This window comes from Scomber japonicus, chromosome 21 (assembly GCF_027409825.1).
Source record: "Scomber japonicus isolate fScoJap1 chromosome 21, fScoJap1.pri, whole genome shotgun sequence".
Taxonomy (NCBI): domain Eukaryota; kingdom Metazoa; phylum Chordata; class Actinopteri; order Scombriformes; family Scombridae; genus Scomber; species Scomber japonicus.
The window spans coordinates 16,540,591-16,566,961 of NC_070598.1; the positions used below are offsets into that span (position 1 = coordinate 16,540,591).

A 26,371-nucleotide genomic window follows, 5' to 3' on the forward strand; every position below is an offset into this window, starting at 1 on the left:
GGTTGCAGATTGTAACCAACCACTGCCTTTACCATCACCTTTTTAAGTGTGTTGGAGAAGGTACAGGGCTGCAGAAAGACCCTCTCTAGTCCAGTCTTTGTGTTGTCCATTCTGGGCTACTGTACAAATATAGTGGCGCAACATGGCTGCCTTTTCATTAAATACTAATCAAAAAGTATTTATAACTATTATATTCCATTTCTGCGAAGTTTGGTTCTCTAGATGCCACTAAATTTGACAAACTGCACTATTAATTACACTGGTGAGGCAAAGAAAACAGATGCAACACCAGTTTTGCTTGTAATTTAACAAAACTACTATATTCTACTGAGTCTTCTATCTACTTTATATCTTTCTCTTATTCTTCACGTCAGTATTTCCTCTGTTTACATGTCTTTATTTCGCTCCCTTTTTATTCTTATATGTAATGTCTCTTTCTTTTATTGTCATTTTCTGTTCCTACATATTGATAATAATGGGAATATAACCGGCTACTCTGTGCGTACTGTATATATGATGCAATTTGCAACACATACACACACAAAGAGTAAAAAAAAATCAAACAAGCCAATCAGTGTAGATTTATAATTACATCCTAATTCTGTGAGAAGACATGGCAGACAGGACTGTTAGCCCAGTAGGTATCACGATGAGGGCACTTTGGTTTTATACATAATGCCTTCCCCCACGATGCAACACATATTGCCTTCTCCCTATGGTAGTGTTTTTTAAACCCTCCCACATTGCTTCTCCACCACAGGGATCTTCAACTGCCTTAGGGGGGCAAAGAGCTTAAAGCAGTCAGAGTTTAGTCCAGTCGACAGGGGTGTAGTACTAATCACCAGAAACAGACTGCTGCGATCACCAGGAGACAAGCAGGAACATGGATAGAGCAACCTGTGCGTGTTTGTGTGTGTGTGTGAGAGAGAGAGAGAGAGAGAGAGAGAGAGAGAGAGAGAGAGAGAGAGAGAGAGAGAGAGAGAGAGAGAGAGAGAGAGAGAGAGAGAGAGAGAGAGAGAGAGAGAGAGAGAGAGAGAGAGAGACACAGAGAGAGAGAGAGAGAGAGAGAGAGACACAGAGAGAGAGAGAGAGAGAGAGAGAGAGAGAATCTTCGAACTTTCCACTACTTTTATTTAATCTCAGGAGTACTGCAACAGGAAGAGTTACTCAGCCAGATAACTTGAAAAAACTTTTTCACAGTTAACTATGTAATCAGGCCTCTTGGACTTGGGACATTAAGTGCTAGAAAACCATTATTAGTATCTGTTTTATGCTGCTGCAGCAGATGGTTGGAGTTTGCCATATAGATAAGTTGGCAAGGACAGAAACGAACATGGAAGAGACTTCCCAACCCTTTCCTGTGATTATCTGAATGAATGGATGGCAAACTAACCTTGCTCCATTGGCCGCACAATTTCTTCAGCCTGATTTGCTGTCCCTGTTATGCCCTCCAGTCCTCACCTCTGTTCCTCTCCTCACCTCCTCCCTCTGCCCTCCTTCCCTTCTCCCAAACTGATCTCTTCTCCTTTCCTGATCTCTGCTCCTCTCCTTTTTTCCTCTTTATGCTTGTGTCACAGTTAATCTGTTATTCCATTAAAGCCATAGTGCTATTACTTTGTATTGCCTCTGAGCTACCTACAAGGCTTGCCAATACCTCAGCTCCTATTCCTCTATTCCATGTAAAGAAGATTAGAAGCGCAGATTGATTTGTCTTTGTCTCCTGCTGTTCCGCGCCGGCCACGGCTATTGGTAACCCATAGCGACAGCATTGCCGTGGTAACAGTTAGCAGCGGTGACAGCTGGGATTGTGGGAATCAGAGGTGCTGCCGGTGTAAAAGCTGGCAGCGGGATACACGGGTGACACATACATGGGATGGTGGCATGTGAAGCCTAACAAGTGTGCATGAGTCACCACATATGGAACGTCAACACTAATAAGCGGCACAATGTAGACAGTTTACTGCTTGCACGTGAGTGAAGAGACACAGTAAAGATGTGTCACACCCTTTAACTGTTCATGCATGTACACACTCTGGCAGGCATATGCACATGCAAGAGATTTCTTTTTTACCTGACACTTCGCCTGAGGCTAACTGCATTTTAGAGCCTTTCAACCTTTCGGCTAATTGAGTTCCTGGCCCTAGGCTAACATTTCCCTATGGTGCCATTCTAAACTGGGCCAAACATGGTATTAACCTATGGCTACCTAATATTGTTCTGAGGCAGGGACACAGCAGATTTATTGCACCTGTATCAACAATAAGATTCACAGCCAGTGAGAATCTACCATGACAAATCCACTACAGACTTTACTCTGTTGTTTGAAGAGTTGGTGGTCACAGTAGCTTGATGCTGACACACAAATGTTGATGCAGATGTAGACCTATGTTTGAAGTGTATTACTGGCTTTTTGGCACCAGTTTACAGAGAGTTTACTCATGAGATTGAAGAGAGCAAAGTGATGCTTAAGTAACTTGTTACAAGCAACCTACAAACTCTAAGCACTTCAGACCTCTAAGACCAAAGAAAACAGATTAGAAAACAGTTTAAACCAGCATAGCGGAGGGTTACCTGGAGGCAAGAAAACTAAACAACAAAAACTTTACTGATTACAAAAAGCATTTTAAGTAAAATTTGTCACTGATGAACTACTAAGTAGTTAGAGTAACAGAATAAAAGAATAATTGATTACTTATCACACATGTACCTTTTAATTTATGTCATTTTTTTTCTTTAATTATCTATGGTAAAAACAGTACCATTCTAAAAGAACTGTATTGGCCTGATTATGATAAGACAATCATAAGACAATATTTTTTTGCTGGAAATTGAAAAAAAGTCAGACTTTCTTGTTGCATTATGTGTTGTTTTTAGCCTTAATGTTGCTAGGTTAGCAAGTTTCTTCAAGTACATTTATAATGTATATTAGAAAAAAGTGTTCAAGAAGCCAAGCTCAACTACTACTGTAATTCCAACGGCTCATGTGTGTTTTACTGGCACAGTAGAAATAAATTACTGACAAGTGAGAACAAATCAAAAGCACCTCCCAATGTCGACACACCGGGGACCAAATCCTCTGCCAAGTAGCCAGGAATGGTCTGTCTCACAGATGAAGGGGAGCTAAAAAATAATTTAGACTGCTTCCAAGAGCCAGAAAGGAGAGTATGTGAATACAGTATATATATATAACTAATACACACGCTAAATGACTGTGGGGTTTACATTAAGCTTTAATGGAAATATTGTAAGCTGTACTTTAACATCAGGGTTGTCTAGTATTCCAACCAAAACAGTTGATTTTTTCTCTATGTGAATACTTCAACTACATCCCTACTCCAACCACATGGCACCTGTAGTGAGGCACCTCAGCATATTGTTGTACCACTGACATAATTGACATTGGGAGTTCAATTTTACAGTGATTGCAGTGGAAAATTGTACATATGCAGTATGCACTGTGTAAGAAAGGAGAAACGCATGCAGTATGATTGCAGTATTTGCTATGGATCATTGGCTGCATCTTTCTCATCTTTCATGCTGATGTCTGTTTAACAAATTTTCACAGCTTGCAGATTTCACTGTATGAAAATATGAAAGCTGATTTTAACCATACTGACTTAACCTTATTGGGTACAATAAACTGTAAAGAAGGGGAATATGCCTTCATTATAAAAGCAATTGAATTTCTCCAGCCTCTGAAAGACCCTTGTATTTATATTGTACTGTATAATCAAGCCTCGCTGTAAAAAATGAAAATTATTAAAAAAGGTGGGAGGGGGAGAAATTAAAGTAATTGATACCAAAATAAAGTGGGAGAGACAGAATTTATGGGGGTGTGAAATAACAAAATGGATATGTGTAAGAAAGAGAGAGAGGGGAGAGGGGAGAGGGAGAGAAATGACAGAGAGTCAGGGGGTGCGTTCTTCTCCCTTCAACCGGTCTGTTGGATAAATGGATATCGACAAGGCTGCTACCCAAAATGAATTACTGATGTGGCTGAACTTTAATCTGACACAGTGTGTGTGCTTGTGTGTTGGTGTACATAATTGGGATGCATGAGATGACATGTCAATGTGCAGTATATGTACTGTACTGGCCATGTGTAGTATAGGTAACTGCTTTCACGTGTGCCTCCATGTATGTGTGTGTGTGAGAGTACTGTTTGTGTGTATCTGTCCAGAGCAGCTATAAATGATGCTAAAGATGAATCTGCCAAGCTGTCTCTGTGGTCAACTGTAATCTGAGCTGAGGCCAGACCTCCATCTGCCCTGACACATACACATACACACAAACACACACACACACACACACACACACACACACACACACACACACACACACACACACACACACACGCACACGCACCTATCTATTGCTCTACACACAAGCATATATGAAGGCACAAAATGTGGACACCTGCACATATACAATCCTGACTGAACATTAACATAATCTCACACATAGACACACCTAAATAAAATGAATCACATGTACTCCCATATACCCAAATGCACAGACTCCGATTAAACAGGTAAATACACACATGTACACACACTCACAGACGCTCTCACACACACACATCTGCCACCCAGGGACAAATTGCTGCGTTAATCATCCCCTCTCCATGCTTCCAAAACAGACTGCATTCTTGGCATCTGATTCATGATAACAGACAGCAATATTCTCTTGTTTTCAGTTTCTTTTCCCCTTCACTCCCTTTCCTTTTCTTTCCTTCTGTCTCCCTCTCTCTCATTTTCCTCCGTCACAGTCTCTCTCCCTCCCTTGCCCCTGTAGAGTATCTCTTTAGCGGCGAATAGCAGCCATGTTGTGGCTGTATTTAGCTGCTCAGTGTGTCCCCTGCCATCTGTGTCTGTCTTTAGATCAGTGCTTATAACAAATAGTTGCCATCTACATTCATAAAGCACAATAAATGAGATGGCCAATTCCAACAGATAAAACAGATACACACATACAAGCTGTGTTAAGTCTTCAACTGAAAACTGCCCTTTGTGCCAATTTAACATTCAAGCGCTTGGTTAAAAATAACATTCTTGTTTCATTACAAAAACAAAACAAAAAACACATTCAATATTTGACAAAGGCTTTTACTGGTCTGTAACTGTCACTTTATGAAAATAATAAGACACTTGAAGAGGTGTACAGTTTCTTTGAGACTAGCTAAGAAGGCTATAAGTACTCCTCTAAGCAGCTCTAACATCACAGGAAATCAGAAGCTCATAGCTTATTGCTTAAAGATATTCATCTTGGAGAAAGAAAATCTTGAAGTGATTATTGAGTTTGTTTGAAATACAAGGAGTATTGTCATGTACTGATTTAAATTAGTATCATTGGATTCAATTTGCAGTAAATATTATTTTGTGAGAGGAGCTGTCAAGTTTTAAAATGGCATCTTTGGTTTTAGAATGCAAAACATTGTTGAATAAGTAATGGACAGAAATACACATAAATAACTATCAAAAGTTAACTGTGTGTGTGCTGTGAGTGTAAACATGAGCCAAGATATTTTCTGAACAATTGAAGACACAGCTGTGAAACTAAAACAAGAGGGAGCAAACGTGCTGCAGGACAAAACGGATACGTGACTTCCAGTCCCATAACCAGGCACAGATGATCTGTTTGTCCTTTAACAATGAAATTATTTGTATGGTCTGCCAAGTTTTGGCAAAAGAAAAAAATAAAATAAACTGTCACTGTCAAACTTTATTATATAATCCTCTGTGACATCTGCTTTGTTATGAATCCCTGTGTAATAAAGCTGTCATGTTATTTGCCACTGAAATGCATATTCAACTACTGTTATCCACAGTTATTTTTAAAACAGACTAACACGTTTCACACACTCACCAGAGTCACTAAGCACTGGTTTTATAAGATGTGGCATGTGGAAATTAACAATAACTAGCAGGCTGTGTCACCATGGTTATATGAGTCAACCACAGAGTCATACATTCATATATAAAACAATCACAGATCATAAGGATTACAAATATAATCTACATTTAATGTGAAATATTACAATGACAAATGCTGGCTATATTACTCAATCTCTCCCAATCTCTCAAATAAACCCGATTATTAATGGATGGAGGATATAATAGATTTGCCCAAGGATATATGGTAAATAGCCTATTTAGTGTTACTGACAGCGAGTGGATGAGCACCAATAATTATTACTGAATTATCAAAGAACTTTGATCTGGCATGCACTGTGCGATTTTGGGCAGTCCCAGATGAAAGATGACCAACATGAAAGAAATATCTTTGTTCACGGATCCAAAACAGTGGTCCTTTTCATACTGTGAGAAAGGTTCAAAGAGGTAAAAACGAGCATAATTAAATGCTGGCAATTCCAACACATAAGAAGATCTTGTTGAGTTGTGGCAGCAGAAGCCTTGTTTGCATGATGTCACCTCTAGCAATTATCATTACTGCGGCAAGAAGGACCTTGCTGAGCTTCACTGTTTACCACTATAGCAGATAAATGACACCCGCTGATGACCTTTTCTTGTATAGTGACTTGTGTTGTAGCCTATGTTTTAGTAGGTGTGATCATCTTACAGTCTATATACATCAAATTTGATACTGTACCCAAGTTTACTAGATCCATGTTGCCCTGTGTGGCTAGCAATAAACATATAAGATTGTTGAAATGTCTATGTGCACCATTAACAGATACATCAAAAAGCAGAGGTCACTGAATGGGTCTACCAACAATCTGACTTTATTGACACCACTCTGAACTAATAACACATCATGTATTAAAACACATCATGTATTAAATCATATGAATAACATATTTAACCATCTTAAAATCCTTATATATGTTTTCTGTAGTCTTGGTAACAGAAAGTCAGTCATAGCAACATTTACTTTTCAACTCTGGAACTTGTTGAAAAGAAAAAAAGCTCTGTCACAACCTTGAAGATCTACTGAGATACTTCAGAAGTACACTGAACAACAGGGGCATTGTATTACATTTAGCACACAAATTGAGGAAACATCAATGGAAAAAAAAGTACTATTCACAGACTCACACTTACTGAAGTCTATAAAGTGTTTATATTATTTTGAATAATTCTTTTAAAATGTGTTTGACTGAAGTTAAAGGACTACTGCCAGAGATATAAGGAGGATGTGACACAAAGATATTCAAAATGTTCTAACACATGCTACATCATACTAACATTTGTGTTAGGGTCTCTCTGGATGATCAAGAGTAATGCTATAAAAGGTGCTGTTGAGTTTTAAAACATTTCAGAAATAACCCAGTGGAAACAAAAGTATTGTTTTCACTGTCAAATGTGATAAGAACAACGTCATTACCAAACTCTGTGAGGAGTAGAACTGTTATATTGAAGAAAATAAATCATTAACACTGTTGGTAACAGTTAAGAGGACATGGGTTCATTGTTCTCTTCCATGAGTAACAGGGCTTTTAGATGAATTATATTCTTATTTACCATAACAAAATAAATTAATTACTCCCACCACAATATAAAAGCACTGCAAAAAAAGATTAGTTTCACAATATCTCGCTTCATTCTTACAAAGGGATCTTTAACGGAATTAATATCCCATATCTGGCTTAGTGATCATCTGTTAAGTTTGTTTTTCATTAAAAACTATTAAAGAGATATTGTTGCAGGCACATTTCTTTGTGTGTCTTATTATATTATAATTCATGTGCTGCATGTGGTCTTTGTATGCACCTGTGCCAGTGTGTGCATGTAATGTGAATGCCTGCTTTTATTTGATGTAATGTGAAGCATCAAATTTTTGGCTATATCAGTTTCAGATTTAATTTGTGTAAATAGTGATTAGCAGTGCCTTGGGCCTTGAGCGAGACAGTCAAACAGACTGATGAAGGCAGGCCAAAGCATCCACTGTCAATACACAGTTGCTATTTTCTCCATTGTTGGACACCTCCATTCAGGCTATAATTACAACCATTACAAAAAAAAAACATGAACAGTTAGGTTTCTTTCAGAGCTGCTTGGATGAGGGAGTGTGATGCAGAATCAAGTGTGATGCTTTTGTATGTAAGTGTGACTGCATTTTTTTTTATTTTTATGTGTGTGTGTGTGTGTGTGTGTGTGTGTCTCTGTTTGTTTGTGTGGGTGGGAAAGTAACTGTGTCTACACGTTTGCATGTTTAATTGCCTGCATTTCCTGATAGTTAATTTTCATGTCTCTGTTGTATTTTTTCCCATATTTGCATATTAAGCTTTTAGGATTGTGTTTTAGGTGTGTTTGCATATGTGAGCACATCATGCTGATGTGTGTTCCTTTGTGTGTGAATGCGCATTTTAGGAATATGGCATCACTTTTCAATGAGGCTGCAGAGGCAGCTATTGACCGACTCTACTGAAATTAATTTCATAAAGGAAAAAATCAACAATGCCCTCACCTGCATGTACTGGTAAATTGATTCTGAGAGTAATATCGAGTCTGGAGGGGTGTGTGAGTGTTTGTGTGTTTGTGTGTGTGTTTAGCGGCATTTGAAAAAAGAGAAAGACAGAAGACTTTCTGTATTTGTGGCTGTGAATGTGACTTCACATGCCACTGCCATTTTAAAGTGCTGCTAGCCTTATTAAAGGGATTATTAGATAGTTCCAAATGGGCTTCCTTCCAAAATTGCTTTTGAGAGACAAACTCATGACTTTGGGACTAATTGGAAGTTTATTGCCACTACAGATACAACTCAATAGAAGGCACAGCTTAGGGATGGAGAATATGGCATGCTTTCTCATGCAGAACATCAGTGTAGAACCGGTTAGTTGATGCACTGCTTCCTCAAATCCAACAGCCTGAGTTGTTTTGACTGTAGCTCATATGAAAGTCCCATGGTTACTTATATATACACATCGTTTTATGGCTTTAATCATCTCAATTACAGACACTCCCTTCTCTACACCCTCAATCTTAAACAAATACTCACATTACACTGAAAACACACACATGCACACGTAGATACAAACCTCAGCTTTGATCTTGTTGTCTCCAAAGCAGAGATGCTGTAGGTAGGCTGCAGCATTGGACTGCACTGATGGGAACTGGTGCTGTAACATCTGGATCACCTCTGGCAGCTCCGGATCTCTCCACCCAAATTCTCTGCAGAGAGACAGACGGAGACACTTTGATTCCTTAAGAACTTCAACAAAACATCTCGCCGAAACACAAGAGATTACCTGAAAGAAGTCCAATAAAATCAGAGGCAGTCTTCCCAGCTCAACCAGAACTACATACGTTCACAAACACAGTTATACAGTATACATAGAGAAAGACAGACAGATAGATAAAATGAGAGAGTATGAATGAGAGAGGTATTTAAATCAAAAGTCAAAATCGACTTTGTTCTGTTTTCAACCAGAGAGCTCTTACCTTATGTGAGAGAGCTCTACAGGCTAAGCACAACACATCCTCATAATTAAACAACCAAGTAGGTTGATTGCACCATGCACTCCAGAATGATCCACAGGAGCTTTTTCTAATATGCTGCCTCTAGTAACAGCTTTCCAAAACCGTTACAAATCGCTGTTAAAAAAATAATTACTGGATACAATAATTTAGTTTTATGGTATGACAGGGCTGTTGATAAGGTCTGGTTAGGTTTAGAGAGGGAAAAAAAACAAAAAAAACAAAAAAAAAAACCCACTTTGTTACGTTGGGTTCATTTTATCACTTTAAATGTGGTGTTACTTCTTCCTTAAAGGCAGACAACCTTTGTCGTCATGGCAACGGTAAAGACCATGACAATTGTAGTTATAGTTTTTTCAAAAATCCAGTCCACCATTTTGACTTTTTTGGTCCTTCTAACCATCTAGCCATCCACCCAACCTGACACCTCAGATTATGGTAATTTGTTACCTACTATAGACGTTATCTGAACTGTGTCACTTCAACGCAAGATGGCGTCTGTCCCTCAAATGTAACTGTAGGTGGTTTAGGCTACTGGAATTACGACCTTTACTGTTGTTTTTGTAGGGGAGGACGGGCTAGCTAAAATACGCAGTTTGACAGAGATGATACAAATCACACACTGAAGGCCCAATTTGCCAAAACATTATTATCTTCACCTGTCACTGACACAGGAAATGAATGGTAGTGAAGCAAACCTGTCAACTCTCTATAGCCAGATGACTCAACGTATAGTGAGTTTTTAAGTATGGCAGTGATAGTGACCGTGGCAGACAAAGACAAAAGTGCCACTCCAGGTTGCAGTTTTGTCTGCGTACTTGGACTGATTTGATTTTAAGTGAAATGCAAAATGCAGAACAAAAGACTACAGCTATGAATGTTTATAATCAAAGTGGTTCGCAAAAATGAGGATTGTAGAGATTACGACCTTGAATGACAAGAGCTTATTTTTCCACTTGGTATGACTGTTTGAGGACATCTTATCGCTATAAACAGATATGTGCATATGAATGCAGAATCTGTAGGCAAGGGGCAACTTTCTGGTGATTTCTGCAGGAACATCCTTTGGTTGCATGCAGGTAAAAAATCTGTGTGGGGAATAAAAGACGTAAAACACATTGGCCAAAACGTCATCTGAACCTTAAACACCCACAAAAACTATCAGTGTTTGTTTGGTTTTTAACTGTTGTTTGAGTGTGAACTGGCTACTTTTAAAACAACCCGATCATGGGTGTTGTCTCTCTAACTCCATTCTTGCATGTCAAGTTGCTAATTGGACTGTAAACAATGACTGGCACATGGATGAGAACGTCTTGGCCTGGATATTCGTTATCCAGATATCAGCTGGCTACACCAGAACCCCTAAAATACTGGCTGTTTACCCCAGAGGCTGAATCATCGTCAGATAGCTGATGGGTTCCGAAATTGGAGGCCATCTGAATTGACTTGATGTAATGAAACACTGCAATCAAGTTAATAGAAAAAGTACAATGAGTATAACCATGAACTCAAACAGGCCCCGACATTGTTCTGAAGGAGTACAAAATTAGAAGAATTGCACAACACAGCATTATTGCTGCCTGCATGCTGTCTGCAGTGTGAGTGGTGTGAGTTATGTTCAATACTTTCACCATTAGGAGTTTACACTCCTCTGAGCACACTGGACAAAGTGAAATAAATGTTTTGTCCCTTGGTAATACCCAGGAAATGGTCTCCTTTATTGTATTATCCCCTGCTGATAATTGTTTTGCCACGGTCCCCAAATGAGGAAATTATGAGTGCGCGAGAAAGTGTGGGCGAGTGTGTGTGTACGTGTGTGCACATGCACACGTGTGCTTCTCCACAATCTACTGTAATGTTTTCTCCAATAAACACTCTGTAAACTGTTTCTCTGTGACTCCCCTCCCCTCACTGCCTTTCCCTCTCTCTATCTCTCAATGCTTTCAGAAAAAACTGTCAACTCAGTGTGATCTGAAGTAAACCTACTGTATGTTGAAATTTTGCGACTCCCATCGACTGTGGTATTTGAGGATTGATTTTGTTGTTTCTACCGTCATGCTCACTGTTCTGTGCCAAAATGCGGCTGACTATAATCCCCATCAAGTTATCGTGAAAAACGTTGATTTATTTTGCCTCCTAGCTCAGCAGCCCCAAACATGAAAATGTGGTAAATATTGACCTGCCCGGGGAGTTAAAATTGATGGGGTAGACTAGAGGATGTGTATATGTGCGTGTGTATGCCTGATGTTTTTTTTGCACCAGAAAAAGAAGCCTCGACACCGTGCTCTCATCTCTGTTGGATCAAGAGAATGTGGTCTATGAAACATCTGTGAAAAGCAGAGCATTCACGGGGAGTAAACATGGCTCTCAAAGATAAAGCAAGCTCCAGCGTGGACGGCTCTTTATCTGCCGAATGATAAGTGTTCATTCAGCCAGAAAGCAGGACTGAAGGAGGGAGGTAAAGGAGAGATAGAGAGACAGAGGAAGAGGGAGGGATTCCCAAGGCATTTAGAGGATTTAGGAGGAGAGACCCTCAAACAACGCTCCTTAAATCACACAGCCAGATACCATCAGGGCAGTTTGTTTGTTTATGTGTATGTGTATGTGTGTGTGTGTGAGGCGAGATTAAGATAGGATCATGATGTGTGTTTATGTGGACACAATTGCCTCTCTGCCTGTTTGCCTCTGTGTGAGTTTGTGTCCGTCAGACTCTCTCTGTGTGTGTGTGTGTGTGTGTGTGTGTGTGTGTGTGTGCACTTGCAAGTGTATTCATATCCATCTGTGTCTATACTTGAGTGTATGTATCCGACAATGTGTTAATGTGCATGGCTGTGTGTGTTTTGGGTGTGTGTGTCATCCATCCCCTGCAGCCTCCCAGTTCTGTCAGTGTAGTTAATAGAAAGCAGAGTGATCTGCTGATAAGATAAGCATCATGGCTCGCCATTAATTAAAAACCCCTGATAGGGAGAGAGACAAAGTGAGAAGAACAGAGCATGGGAGAGAGAGAGAGAAAGAGTGAGACAGAGTGAAACACAAAGAGAGAATGAGAATGAGGAAGGGGAGTTAAGGGAAAAACCAGAGCATCTGAAGGCACATGTACATGGGTACAGCAGGGAGGAAGAAGCTGGAAGCAGACAGAAAAATAAAAAAAAGGGATAGAGAAAGAAGAAACAGGTCTCAGAAGAGATGCCAGTCATGTCAACACAGGTGCTAATGAGAGCTACAGCCCTGGTAGACGCATTGCCAGGCGACAGGCCAGTGACGTCAAACAGCAGGGTGCAAACAGAGAGAAATATAACCTGCGTACGGGGTAACTGATCAAAGAGGTAATACCAATAAAACTGCAGGGTTCAAGATAAATACCCAAACAGCTTTTGAGGAATCTGCAACACAATATGTTGCTGCTTTGTGCCACATTTTTTATATTTTATCATTTTATGCCTACTGTGGTAATAAATTCAACAGAAAATAATTTGTTGACTTGCAGTTTGTTTTTTTTTTTTACCTGAGATACATATTCTGGAGGTCAGAATGAGAATAAATTAGGTGGCACCTCTGCGGCACAGTTCCCTATTCCTGGTTACTTTGCCATTTCTTCAGGCATGCGGAGGCGTGATGCAGCGAAACACTTTCAATGGAAACACTAGATATGGCAGGACAGCAGTCTGACATACTGAGAATAAAGGCAGGTGGTGAGGGGGTTGGGGAGGGAAGGAGCAGAGACAGAGTGATATAACTGGGACAGAGAAAAAGATTGTTGTGTGATGGTAGGGCTTTGATGCAGACACACACATACACACGAACACACGTACATAGAAGTTGGGTGGGGTAGGGAGGCAAAAAGTGATAGAAGAGTACAACACATAAAAACGCAAGGATTATCAAAGGACTTCTTTCTTTTCAGCAAACTTCTCTTAATCTCTCTCTTTTTCTTTTTCATGTCCAGGTCTCACAGGGACTGCCCAAATTTTGAAATTGTAACTTGACCACTGATGTACAGTACACACACCTGCATGTACACACATGTACAGAGAAACCAAAGTATGTCAACTGCCAGGAAATACACACACACACGCAAACACACACACACACACACACACACACACACACACACACACACACACACACACACAAAATAGTGACGCTTATTGCTGTGAATAAGTTAAGTACCTCAGCCTGGTGGAGGAGGGTGGGGGTGGGGAGATGTGAGTGACAGCAATACATCTTCCTATTGTTGCATCATTCATTGTCATGTTCCCCGTATCCCTGAACTCATACGGACAAAACAGCAGAGGCAAAGTGTGGATGGGTGATTTATGTATCTCAGTATGTCATAAATAAAGACAAGCCAAAAAAAAAAAGAAAGAAAAATGAGTGCCACTGGGTTATGAAGTTCAGTGTCTCATGTTCAGGAAAGAGTCAAACTGACTGCCCAGAAAGGCACCTGAGTACAATGGCCTTGGACATTGTCATTACTACTACATTTTATATATAAGAATATTTATACGATACCTGTCACCACACATACAGTACATTACAGGAATACTATAGCAATATAAACCGGGTTATGTCTCTGTCATGCTAGAGAAAAGTGTCAATTAACTACTTGAATTTTACATTTGTTGTTTTAAGGTGTTGCAAATCTTAAAGAAGTGTCCATTCCTTGAAGTGCCCTTGAGCAATGGCGTAAGAACAGTCTCTCTACTACAGCTGACCCTGACCTTTATCTTATCTGATTCACTGCCTTCACAACCTCACATGGTGCTTGATCGTACACACAATTTCAAAAACCCAAAGGCACCTGATTTGGGTCTCCTAGACCAAATCACATCCATCAGCAGGGCCCACAATGCATCTGGAGTGACAGCTCCACACAGGAAGCCTGTCCCGCTGGCCTTAATCTGATTGGACAAGGCCTGTCATGTCTGTTAACTGATTGGAGGATCAGGAATGGAGGGACTGGCAGTGTGCATACCAAAGCAGATGCTAATTAGGACCTGAACATCAATCTTCATCACTGAGTTAGGATGGAGGGGGGCTGAGAAAGATTGTGTGGGAGGGAGGGAGAGAGTGAGACTGACTGGGAGAATAGAGGAGGACAAAAAAGTGGGATGAACAGCAGAAAGAGAGAAAATGCAATTTAGGTAATTTACTGCCTTGGTGATCAAATTTCTCCTGTTACTCTAGAGAAGCCGAAAAGGTTTGACTTTGACAGAGGAGCAAATGGCGCACTTTTCAAACATTGGCTATTAAATCATTTGAGCAGTGCACAGTCAACTTATTCCTCTCATTGTTTCACATCTTTAACCACATCTTGCAACAACTAGCTTTTTGTTATATTATCTATGTCTTTGAACACTGATCATCTAAGGGAATGAGAGAAAATGTATATATGCTTAACTGTACAGCATGTGTATGGGTGGTCTGAATCTAAGTAAATATTGTGCTTCTGTCTACATTACTGTGGGTTGGGTGTGTTAGTGTTTTATGCATCAGCCCCTCTGCATGTGTACGTTCACATGAATGCAAATGCTTTTCTATGCATCTTCAGGAAGAGTGCATTAGTGAAAATTCAGTCAATACAAAAAAGAGACTTCAGCAATTCCACAGATAAACAGCAGGCAAAATAAGATATAGGTGCAAATGCACAAACATTGACTCTAAGTGCAGTGCCGGGTCTCTTTAATTAAGTGCAACTTAATTAAGATGCTATCCAGGAAAATAGCAAACACAGTTGATGTACCCTGCTGACAAATACTTGAACATTTCTGTTAGGCACTCATAGCCAATGGGATTCATCTAAGCTGCAGATAGTGGTGCTATATGGGTAAGGATTTAACAAGTATTTAAAACATATTCTATCTCACATTAAACAAGATGAAGAAAAAAAGTTTCCATGAATTATTTTCACACATAATTAATTTGCACTGCTTAACAAAATATTGATGGGAACACAATGTTACCTAGATTATGTTTAGTTTATTTAACTTAGAGGAAAGCTGTAAGCAGATCAGGATGGACGATGGGCATTAAAGGTATGTGACTTTGGCCTTGCGCTGATATATATATATATATCTTTTAAAGTGGACATTTCATGTTTTTGTGGTTTTCTGTTATTTTTATACTGTTATGATGTTAGATGTTGATGTTAAACATGATCAAAGTTCCAAAACTTGAGGTGGACTACATAAAAATGCTCCCTTAAAGTCAAAAGCTAAGTCAAAAGGACTTCAATATTGCAGTATTATCTCTACTTCCTCTTACTGGCGTCAGATTGTTTGTTCATGCCAGCCATCCCCGAGGTAGCCTTTTTTGCTGAAGTTGTTGCTAAGTTTGTCGTTCAGATCTGATTTGGCCTCGAATTTGAGTAGTTTCCAAGTGAAATCTTACTTCAATTAACATGCTAATTTAGTGTACTTTATAAGGCATTATTTGTAGGTGATTTAGCTGAATTTCTATTCTATTCTATTCTAGTATTAGGTTATATATATATATATATATATATATATATATATATATATATACACTGTACAAAAACATTTTAAAAATAAACAAACATGCCACTGTGGCCCTTGGCAGCAGTTGCCTATGTGGAATTGTTACAAACATCTTGGCCTTTTGAAAAATTGCATGTTTTGCACATTTTGCTCTTTCCCTCCACTGAAGATTTTTCTGTGTGGAGCTCTGTTGTGGAAGAATACAAGTCTAAGCCACAGTAAAAAGGGATCAATGAAAGGTAGGAGAAGAGAGAGGGTGATGCACATAATAGCAGGGCAGACAAATGGATAGATAGAGATGGCTGGATGGAACCTGGGATGAAACCCATACAGAAATAAACAGTGGACAAAAAAAAAGTCTGTGGTGAGTCAGCTGCAATGAAAACACCTCATCTTCTGTCACCATCCTCCTCCTCCTTACATACAGCTCCCCCAGTTTGAGCGCATGGAAATGACTCTGGTAATCAAAAAACATGTCTCTCTGTGGAAATAGAAATGTGAGCAGGAAGTAAAAATTACACACAGAAGGTAAATCATGATGAGAAAGACAGAGAAGAAGAGGAGAGGAGAAAAGAAAATGAGAGGCCATGAATATGAGCAACAGAATGTGTTGCAGAGGGTGTAAAGTAGAGGAATGATGAATGGGATGGATGGAGGAAGAGTAGATCATTTCTGTTCTCTAGCTCATCATTTCAGTATGAGAAGCCACATGTGACTTTCTCCTTCTTCTATTCCTCCTATTCTCTGCACATACCATCATTCCTATCTCTCTCTCTCTCTCTCTCTCTCTGTCTCTCTCTCTCTCTCTCTGTCGCGGATGAGTCTCAAGTTTTTCCATCGGTGCCCAGGCAGCAACCACACAGACAAAGACAAAAATCAATATTCTTTCTCTATGGCATCTTCCAGTCTGGAATAAGAGCTTCAGGAAGTTGAATAAAAGTGGACAAAGGACTGCGTTAGAGGAATGAGAGGTGGTGAATGAGACTGACTAACACTGAATGAGACAGAGAGAGAGATAATGGTGAGAAAAGAGCTGGTGATGAAATGCAATGTATGTAATTAGAGTAAGAAAATAAAATAGAATTGGAGCTGATCTTGATCTTCTATTTATCTTACATGATTAATAAATAATGATATGTGCTTTTAAATATTACATATGTCTTAAGTATTGTAATATATAATTGTCTATTTTATGTGAGAAAATAAGGTGGAAGTTAAAATACTTGTATTCTTTGCATTAATCAAACGTGAGGGGTAAGTGAACTCAAAATGACAAGGCATTCAAGCTGATTGGCAAAATAATTATGGTACTTTACTGAGAATAAAAAATAATAACCTCACATTTCTTTGATGAGGTCAAAAATCTGTCTTTATCTGCTTTCATGTCCTTAAACCAATAAAATACTTTCTTATAGTTCTTCTCATAGCTTTACTTCTCTTCTTTCAAGTAGAAAAAAGTGCACTTCATCTACAATTCTTGTCCAAGTCCTGACTTAGTAGAAGGAGTGATTATGCAAAAAGTGTCAAATCCAAAGCATGCACGGAGTAAGGGAGGAATGGTGCTTTTTATCTTTAAATGTTCTTTTGGATTTGCGCTGTTCTTTTACTGTGTCACTGTTCACTGAACTGCTCTATTGCCGAAATACTTAATCAATTTGCATCAGTTTATGAATGTTGGCTTATTTTACTTTTTGCCCTTTCCATAATTTGTTCTGGGTAAGTGTGTCAACTTGAAAATTAAAATGTAGAAAATGTCATTTAAGAGTGTGAATGTGTGTATGTGACGCTGGCATGGGGGAACATTAGTGGAACATTAGTGTGCGTGGCCATGGAGCGATTTTTCCAGGGTAAGGAAAACACAAATGCCAGCACCAGCCCATGCAATTAGCTGAACACACAGAATTGGAGGTCTAATCGAATAGGGCATTAAGCTGACAGACAGGTGTGCTTTTATAAACACACACACACACACACACACACACACACACACACACACACACACACAAGGGTGTTCACACATGCACATCCGAGGTCTATCGAATATAAACACATGCTGCATTCAACATTCAATAAACTACACACTCAAGTCAACACCCGTGCACATTCCATCTGCATTCAAGACACACAAACACACATTCTCATATCATCAAAGAGGCAAATTATTATCATCCCATATTTGCTGATCAATAACTTTCAGCCTGGTGGCACTATTCCCCCGTTACACAGTGCAATTACTGGATGTTTACAGAGCCAAACAATAGGCCAGTGAAACATACACTCAGTCAAGCATTCATTAGAAGGGGCCAATAGAGGCTAAGGTGACCTAAACCATTTCAATGTATCACACACTGCACTCATTAAGATTGAGCTTTGTATTCTACAGTGTCTAATGCAGAAATAAAACATAACGTGTTTGTCTCAGAACATCTATTCAATTGTAAAACAATTGGTATTCAATTCAATTTTATTTATTATGTGCCAAATCATAACAAAAGTTATCTCAAGGCACTTTCACATAGAGCAGGTCTAGACTGACTCTTTCATTTCATTCATTAACCAACATTCCCACATGAGCAAGCACTTGCCAAAAGCAGTAAGGAAAAACTTCCATTTAACGGGAAGAAAGCTCAAGAAACACAGGGCTCCAACCTTTCCTTTTATGGTCCCTTAATTGTTTTGATATTTCAGCGTTTCAGCATAATGGTGGATATGGTTCCAAGAATGAGTTGCCTTCTTTCCTTTTACAGTATTTCATGATATCTGAGTTATTACAAACCTCATCCAGTCACAACTACATAGTACTTAGTTGAGCTGATGGGTAAAATTGAGAGAGAGTTTTTTCTTGGTATTCCAGCTGTACTTACTTCATTGTATCTACCTACTTATTACCGATGGGAATTACCCAATAATATACTACCATTTATTATAATTAGGGTACTGTAAAAGGAAAGGGTACTAAATAATATGGTTGTAGTAATAGGTAGAGTATAAAAAGTGGGCTTTATAAAACAGCTATTGTCGTTGGGAGTGATTTGTGTATTCTACTATGTCCTAAGTGTTAAGAAAGCCATAGTTAAGTATTACTGTATATCACTGCAAGGAGGTCTGTTCAACACTATCAGGAGAGATGTTAGCTGATTATTATGGATTCCACTACTCTCCTATTTGGCACAAGTATCCAAAGCCAAGTAGTAAATGTTTGTACCCTGCCTTTAAGTTGAGTAATAGCAACTCTCTTTAGACTGCAGGAGGTTTTGGCACACATTGATTGATGAGAGAACTGACATTCGTGAACCACCATCAGCATGTGCTGCGATGATAACAATAACCACTCTTAAGTTCAGCCATGATACAACACAAGGGAACAAATTGACCAATCAAATCCCCATCCACTGCACTTCGCCAATCAAAGTGCAGGCAGAAGATTAAGCTAGTGGATGAACAAGAGCTTGCTGAAAAATTACCGCCCCATTGTCTCTTGATTTGCAAGCCGAGATGCAATCATGTCAACGAGTCTGCTCTGGCCTCTGAATGACAAACAAGAAAGGTGAGCTATTTTTACTGTGATGATGCTAATGAGGATGTGTGTATATGTGTGTGTGTTTGCGTGTATGTGTGTGCATGACCAGCGCATGCACCTTCACGCCTTGCCACCTAATGAAGATCCAACACACTGTCAGTTTGTGTGTCCGTGTGTGTCATGCAACCACAAATCATCTAGAATTATTCTGCCATGTGAATATTAAACTGATAAGGTCAACTTGGACATTAGAACTTTCTGTATCTGTGTGTGCACATGTGTGTAATGTGTTCGTCTGCTGGCAGATTCATATTACAGAACCAGACATTTACTGTAGAGGTCACAAACCTACCCTGAAATTAAACAAGAGGTGACTTGCCAGACACATGCAGATAAACACACACACTTTTGCCTTCTGTCTCCCTCTCTCTGTCACACACAGACACACGCACATATGCACACACAGACACACCAACAGATGTCAACTGTTTCAACGGTGATTGCTCTGATCTTATCATTATGGAGACAGTTTTCACACAATGTGCCACACGTGTGTGTGTGTGTTTGTGTGTGTTAAAATCTTCTTTGACAGGTTCCATTTGGAGTTCACTCACGGCTGCTGGGCCATGTAACGTGTCCTCTGCTGTCTACGTGCTCTATGTCTCAGTGTTGGAACAGTCTATCTTAAATAGTGCGTTGTAGGGGCCTCTCAGGGGTCAAATGGCACTACATATCAGACACTACATGGGGCAGAACCATGAAGGTGATCACCCCAAATATTTGACCATGAATTTGTCTGTGACCCCTGACTCCATAAACCTTTATTATAAAAATGTTTAATAAATCAGCTAACTGCAAGAAGTAACCTGGCTACTGAAGATCATGTAAATGCACTGTCTCCCTCTATTGGAAGTCATGACGTCTTAGCTGTGTCATGGAATGAAAATGAATTTACTAATTAAGTGCAGTTTGGTTCTCCAATGACAACAACAATCACTTCACACTGAGGTTCTGCTTTAAGGCCCCCTAATCCCTTGGGCCTGTGGATGGTGGGATGATGCCATCTATCCATGTCTGCATATTAAGTAGACACAAGCAGCATTTGCCCTTTTCAAAACCTTTAATTCAAATTATCACTATAAATATGCTGCATTCTCAAAGACCTTTCCAAACCTGCATCTACTTTTCAAACAATTATTCTATAGAATAGGTAGTTATGCAGCTCTTATATATCTAAAACTGAATAGCTCCATAATTCATTTCGATTTTCCTCTAGCCAGGTATTATAGGGTAATTTTGAACATAGAGTTCACCTTGAGGGGACTAAACTGTCCTTGGGAACTGTGTGAGGTTAGGTGTGGGCATATTAATATTTCAGTATTGCCTTGTGTGCAGTGTGTTTGTGAGAGAGGGAGATGCAATCAGTGAAGGTGACGCAAGAGGGAACAAAAACTAATAAACCAATGATTGGCTTATGCACCTGCTCTTCTCATTAGTTCACACAGGGGCAATAATACAACGCAGAAAAGTGGTAGCAGTACTTTACTTGCAAAAAGCTGTGTAAAACAATACAGAGAACATTCTGGTAATGATAGTGATGATGGAGATGATGACATAAAGAGTAAGAGTATGAATAAGAAGATAAAAAGGAATAATTTAAACAATGACAAACCAGACTTGATCATGACATTGATAATGCTGATTACACAGTTTATGAGATTATTAGTAGTAATGATTGTCATGTGTTAATGACATTAAAACACTATTTTTGGCTAGACGGCAGCAGACCAGCCCTATAACCCCAAATGTCTCTCACTGACTGAGTGATGAAGTTACACCATTGTCAGAGTTTCTCCCTTGGCTGCTGCTCTTTAAAATGAATTGGCGTGAACAGTTTCAATTACATCCTCAGGGGCACAGCAGAGCCCTTGAGCACAGCCGCAAAATAATTTTGACAAAATAAATTTACCGACCAAAGTATCTCACACTGAGGCTCTGTCACTGACTCTTGTTTGACGGCTGCTATCACTACATGGACATTATGAGAAACATGAGAAGGTGGAGGGCAGTGATGGTAAAAAATAAGGATGATCAGATTGACACTGTTGTAATTATGATACTGATGATGATTTTATAATTATATTGATGTTGGATAATTGATCATGTGTTTGTTATGACATGTTTGTGTAAAGTATTTGACCCAAAAATGGTGATAATGAATGCGCTACCTGTATGTAAGATTAAGATTTGGACATTTCTCATGTGATAATGTGTGTTATTCAGCTACACACCTGCCTAAGCACACACACAAAAACACATACACACAGAGACACACGCACACACACACACGCACGCACACACACACACACACACACATGCACATTAATACAGCCTTCAGAAGCGGATTAAGTGAGACTAAAAGCAGTCATCCACTTCAAATAAGATTGGGATGGAGGCAAGAGAGGAATAAGGAACAGAGCGGTGCAATACAAACATCACATGCTAGAGCTCCAACATGGCTGAGGTTATACAATGTGACAAAGGGCAGACTATATTCTTACCGGGTCCACTGAACACAGTAAAATGAAAGATTTCACAAAAATATTTACACAGCTACAGAAACACTATCTCCTTCCATCGGGGAATCAAGGTGATCTTTTATTTTTCCACTTTTTTAATCAGTTTGATCGGAGGTTTGGGTTTATTTGCTGCCTGATGTTCACTGAGCAACATTTCAATGACACAGATGAGTGCATTCTCTAAAGTGGTATAATTTGGTAAGAAAACATATTTTCCACATGTTCACCCATCCTTGCAAAATGATTGCTGGCATGAAAGTAAAACCTGTAATGGAATAACAGTGAAACTATTACTTAGCTCAAGCAATACTTGACTTAACAGCTGTGAGACAGAAATAAAACAATACAGAAAAGACATGGAGCTGAAATTGGTCGATATATATCCTCAATGTATATTCACTGATGACTGCATTTACATTGGAAGTATAGAAACTGAACCAATGAACACTTATTTTCTTTTGACTGAAAGTTAATTCTGAAGTATTTAAACGTTGCTTAAATCAGCTGAAATATGAGGTCTGCTTGTCACCACATTCAAGCTTTGGCATTGAGAAATGACATTTCAAGACATTCAAGAGTGCAAAATCAGTGAAGTGATTCAGGAAAATACAAAGGGTACAAAGTGTACACAGGGGAGAAGCAAACACAATCACGCCTGAATGCACATGTTACTTATTGCAGTATGTGCCAATGCCCACAGAGATGCATACGTGTACTCAAAGCATGCACACACCTGCACTAAGAGGAGATAGACAACGCTAACAACCTTGTCCAATGACTCATACAGAGACTTGCCCTCCATCAACTCCTCAATTCACCATTCTCTCCATTTTTCTTTCTCTGTATCATTCACACTTTATTTTCCCACCATTATTGCACACTCAGAAGCAACCATGAAAATATGACTGTCATCAGTATGGTGAAGTATGAGAAGAGGCTCATACCCTGTGGTAAAAAAGGAGGAGAAAAACTGAAAGAGGAAAGAAGAGGAAGCAAACTAGACAGAGAGAGAAAGTGACGGAGAGAGAGTGGACTGGACTTTTGAAAAAGTAGAGACAAGCAGCTTTAATAGACACAAAGAACAACAGGGAGTGCAGGAAGGGAGAGCTGTGTGTTTAGATTGAGAGCGAGGGAGAAAACACTCGGGGCACTGGATAAATGCCTACACCCCCCAACTCATCATCACTGTCTAACCTTCTCTACCAGAAGAAGTGTGATAGAGGGAGTGAGAGAGAAAAAGAGAGAGAGAGAGATGGGGCAATGGATGGATGATGGAGGACTGTTTCTAAATTGCGTCAGCAGCCCTAGGATGCATCTGATTTTTTTTTTTATCATGTCTCAATGGAAAAAAAATTGGATTGACTTTGCAAATCACAAGCAGGGAGTCTATGATCAAAACTGAGGAGTTTCCAGGGATGAAAATAAATAATGTGGTGTCTATATTGCCTTTATCCTGTGATATCTTGTGACATCCTAGCTCTGCCTTGTGGTATAGCGTTATATCCAAACCAGATGTTTACTTAGGTTAAAGGTTAAAAGTCATAGGTCATGGAACAGAGGGTTTTACTTAGGTTAAAGATTAAAAGCTAGCCATAGATGAAGGGTCAGAGGCTGTGTTTCCTGACTGACCAAATGTACAGATGGTGGAGTTTTTAGAGGTAAGAAACTATATATAATGTTGTTAGAACTGGAGTAGGGAGAGAGACTCAGATCGGCACCAGGAGCTCTATCAAGATTAGATGTTTGACACTGTTCTCTTTTGTAATAAAACCTTTAAAATATACAAGTGAGATGTGTCAGCGGTGGTTTCCTTCATCATCAATACATCAAAAGACAACTAATATACTACAATAATGAAAAAAGCACACTGCCAAACAGCTATTTCTACATGGTAAAAAGCAGTGTTTCTCCACATAGTAAATAACTATTTTGGCTTGTAGGTTCCTTTGACAATGGCTACCGTCAGCACTTAGTCATCAGTTAATCTTTTTTATTCGTATACCTTTATTTAAACAGATCCATTTAATATGACTGTTTTTTCATATTTGGAAGGAGGCAGATTCAAGCGCTGCTGTTTCACTTCCTCATCTAGATTCAGTCTGACTGTCTGGGTATTGAACCAATGACCAGTCACAAGCCCACTTCCTCGGCAACGTACAGCATTGCCCCCATTGGCTGAACTGTATTTATCTTAATACTCCTGTGATTCTGTGTTTGAATATAGCTCAAGGACCTTGTTGACCTTCTTACAGTATGTCTTTTGTCCCTCTCTGTTCCAACACTAACACACGAGCGTTTTCAAGTGCCTCAGTGGAGGATTTAAGTGTTACATGTGTCAAAATGTTATTTGAGAGGTCTTCATACTCAGCCAAGAAACAAACTGAAATCTCATGGAACAAAAGAAAAGCAGTCAAAAAGGTTACAAGGAGTTTGAAAAGGTTAGAACTACAGTGTGTGACAGATAAAAAGAGAGCATACTGTGCATAGACTCATGAACAACTTGTCCACCTATTAAAATGTGTCTTTAACATCCTTTTTCGTCCAGTGAAAGAGGAGCAGGGGTGGGAGTAAGTGTTTTACTTCAGTAAGCTGCCATCCACAGGGATGTATTTTGAGATGATTGTAATTGTGCATGTGCTTTTTACCTCTACAGCTGGTGGATACAGCAGCATGGCTAAATGTGGTCACCTCTGATGAGAAACAATTGTAATTATAATTTCTGCTGAGCACAACAAATCTTGCCTTTCTGCACACCGCCTACAATGAGTTTACCTTTACAGAAGTTGACTTTTTATTCATTAAACTTGTTCCCCTCTTTGCTTCAACTGTTTGTTTTGAGTTTTTTTACCTTCTCACAATTTCAGCTTTATTTTAGTTCTATTTTAGTTTAGGTCATTACTGAGTCCCGCTGGGTCCAATAACAAGCACTTAACGCTTGATTTCCTGCAAGCAACTCAGCTGAAAGGTCAAGATCCCTCTCCTGCACATAAGATATACAACTCAGTGACCTTAACATCTGCAGACCCACGGAAGACTGAGTCTTGTGCAACGACAGCAGTGGCATGCAAGACGTACAACTGCTTGACAGTAATGCCTGTGGAGGACGTTAATAAAAGGGGTAATTAAAGACGAGATACATTTCTCTGAGTGTAAAGTCGATAGCGCCAAGTTCATGCAAGACTGCACTAAAGTCCAAGGGAAAATAAAATCTTAGTAGCACTGTCTCATGAGGGCACTTAAATTGATAGCGCTGTGTTACACATGAAACTGACTTCTGCCAGCATTCAACTAAGACAGACTCTGCACTCACTGTGAGTGTTACCCAGAGATCTATAAAAGAGGAAATTTGTCTCAATTGGAAGATGGACTCATCAGAACATACAGACAGAGCTCTGGGAAACATATTTGATCAAAGAGCTTTTACAAAGCACCATAACAAAAAAACCCTACATCAACAGATGGATGTTTCTGCCGGTGTCCTTGATTGGTAGAATTAATATCACAAAAATGCAAGTTCTCCCAAAAATACTGTACTCATTTCAAAACATTCTGCTGCCTTCACCTTTTTTTCTTTTTTTTTTAAAGATTTTTTACGACATAGACACCTTTATTCAACAGTAGACAGACAGGGAACATGGGAGAGAGAGGGAGGTGTGACATGCAGAAAAGGACCTCCGGCCAGGATTCAAACCGGGGTCGACTGCATACGTTGCATACGCTCTAACCACTTGACCACCTGAATGCCCCACCTGAAGATTTCTTTCAGAAACTAAAAAAAGCTATTTATCGGTTTTATATGGCAAAACAAGCCGGCTAGAATTCGATTCTTTTTGCTCCACCTATCATATAGTAATGGAGGCTTAACATGCCCAAATATGACTGGGCAGTACAATTAAGATCCATTAAATTTTATTTCTCAACAAAGAACATTCCTCAGTGGAAGGAAATGGAATCAGAAGGTTTAAGCTTGCCTCTACTATTGTAGTCATACTCAGATACGTTACCAAATTTTATGAAACAAACTACTAATCCTATTGTTAAAAATATGATTTAGGTGTGGTTTAAAGTGAAAAAATGTATTGAAGACCCCAACTTACTATCTCAATTTAGTCATATTTGGGGAAAGCAGTGTTTCACGCCAGGAAGAACTGATGCTGTATTCATAACATGGGCATCAAAAGGATTGGAAAAACTTCAAGATGTAGATATAGATATATATATAAGTATGACCTAGATACGTATCTAAGTAAAGGTGCTATATCAGAATTATACGATTTGTTATTATCCAATTCATCTGAGAACTCTGATTACAAAAGAAATGCATGGAGGGAAGAATTT

General features: G+C 39.2%; 1 protein-coding gene across 1 annotated transcript in view; it reads right to left on the bottom strand.

Moving 5' to 3' along the window:
- Positions 1–26,371, bottom strand: part of ctnnd2a (catenin (cadherin-associated protein), delta 2a) — a 215,672-nt gene that overhangs the window by 70,005 nt on the left and 119,296 nt on the right. Inside the window, exon 12 of the mRNA XM_053342297.1 lies at positions 8,999–9,131. Within this exon, the coding sequence (XP_053198272.1) occupies positions 8,999–9,131 (133 nt within the window). The remainder of the gene's footprint in view (positions 1–8,998; positions 9,132–26,371) is intronic.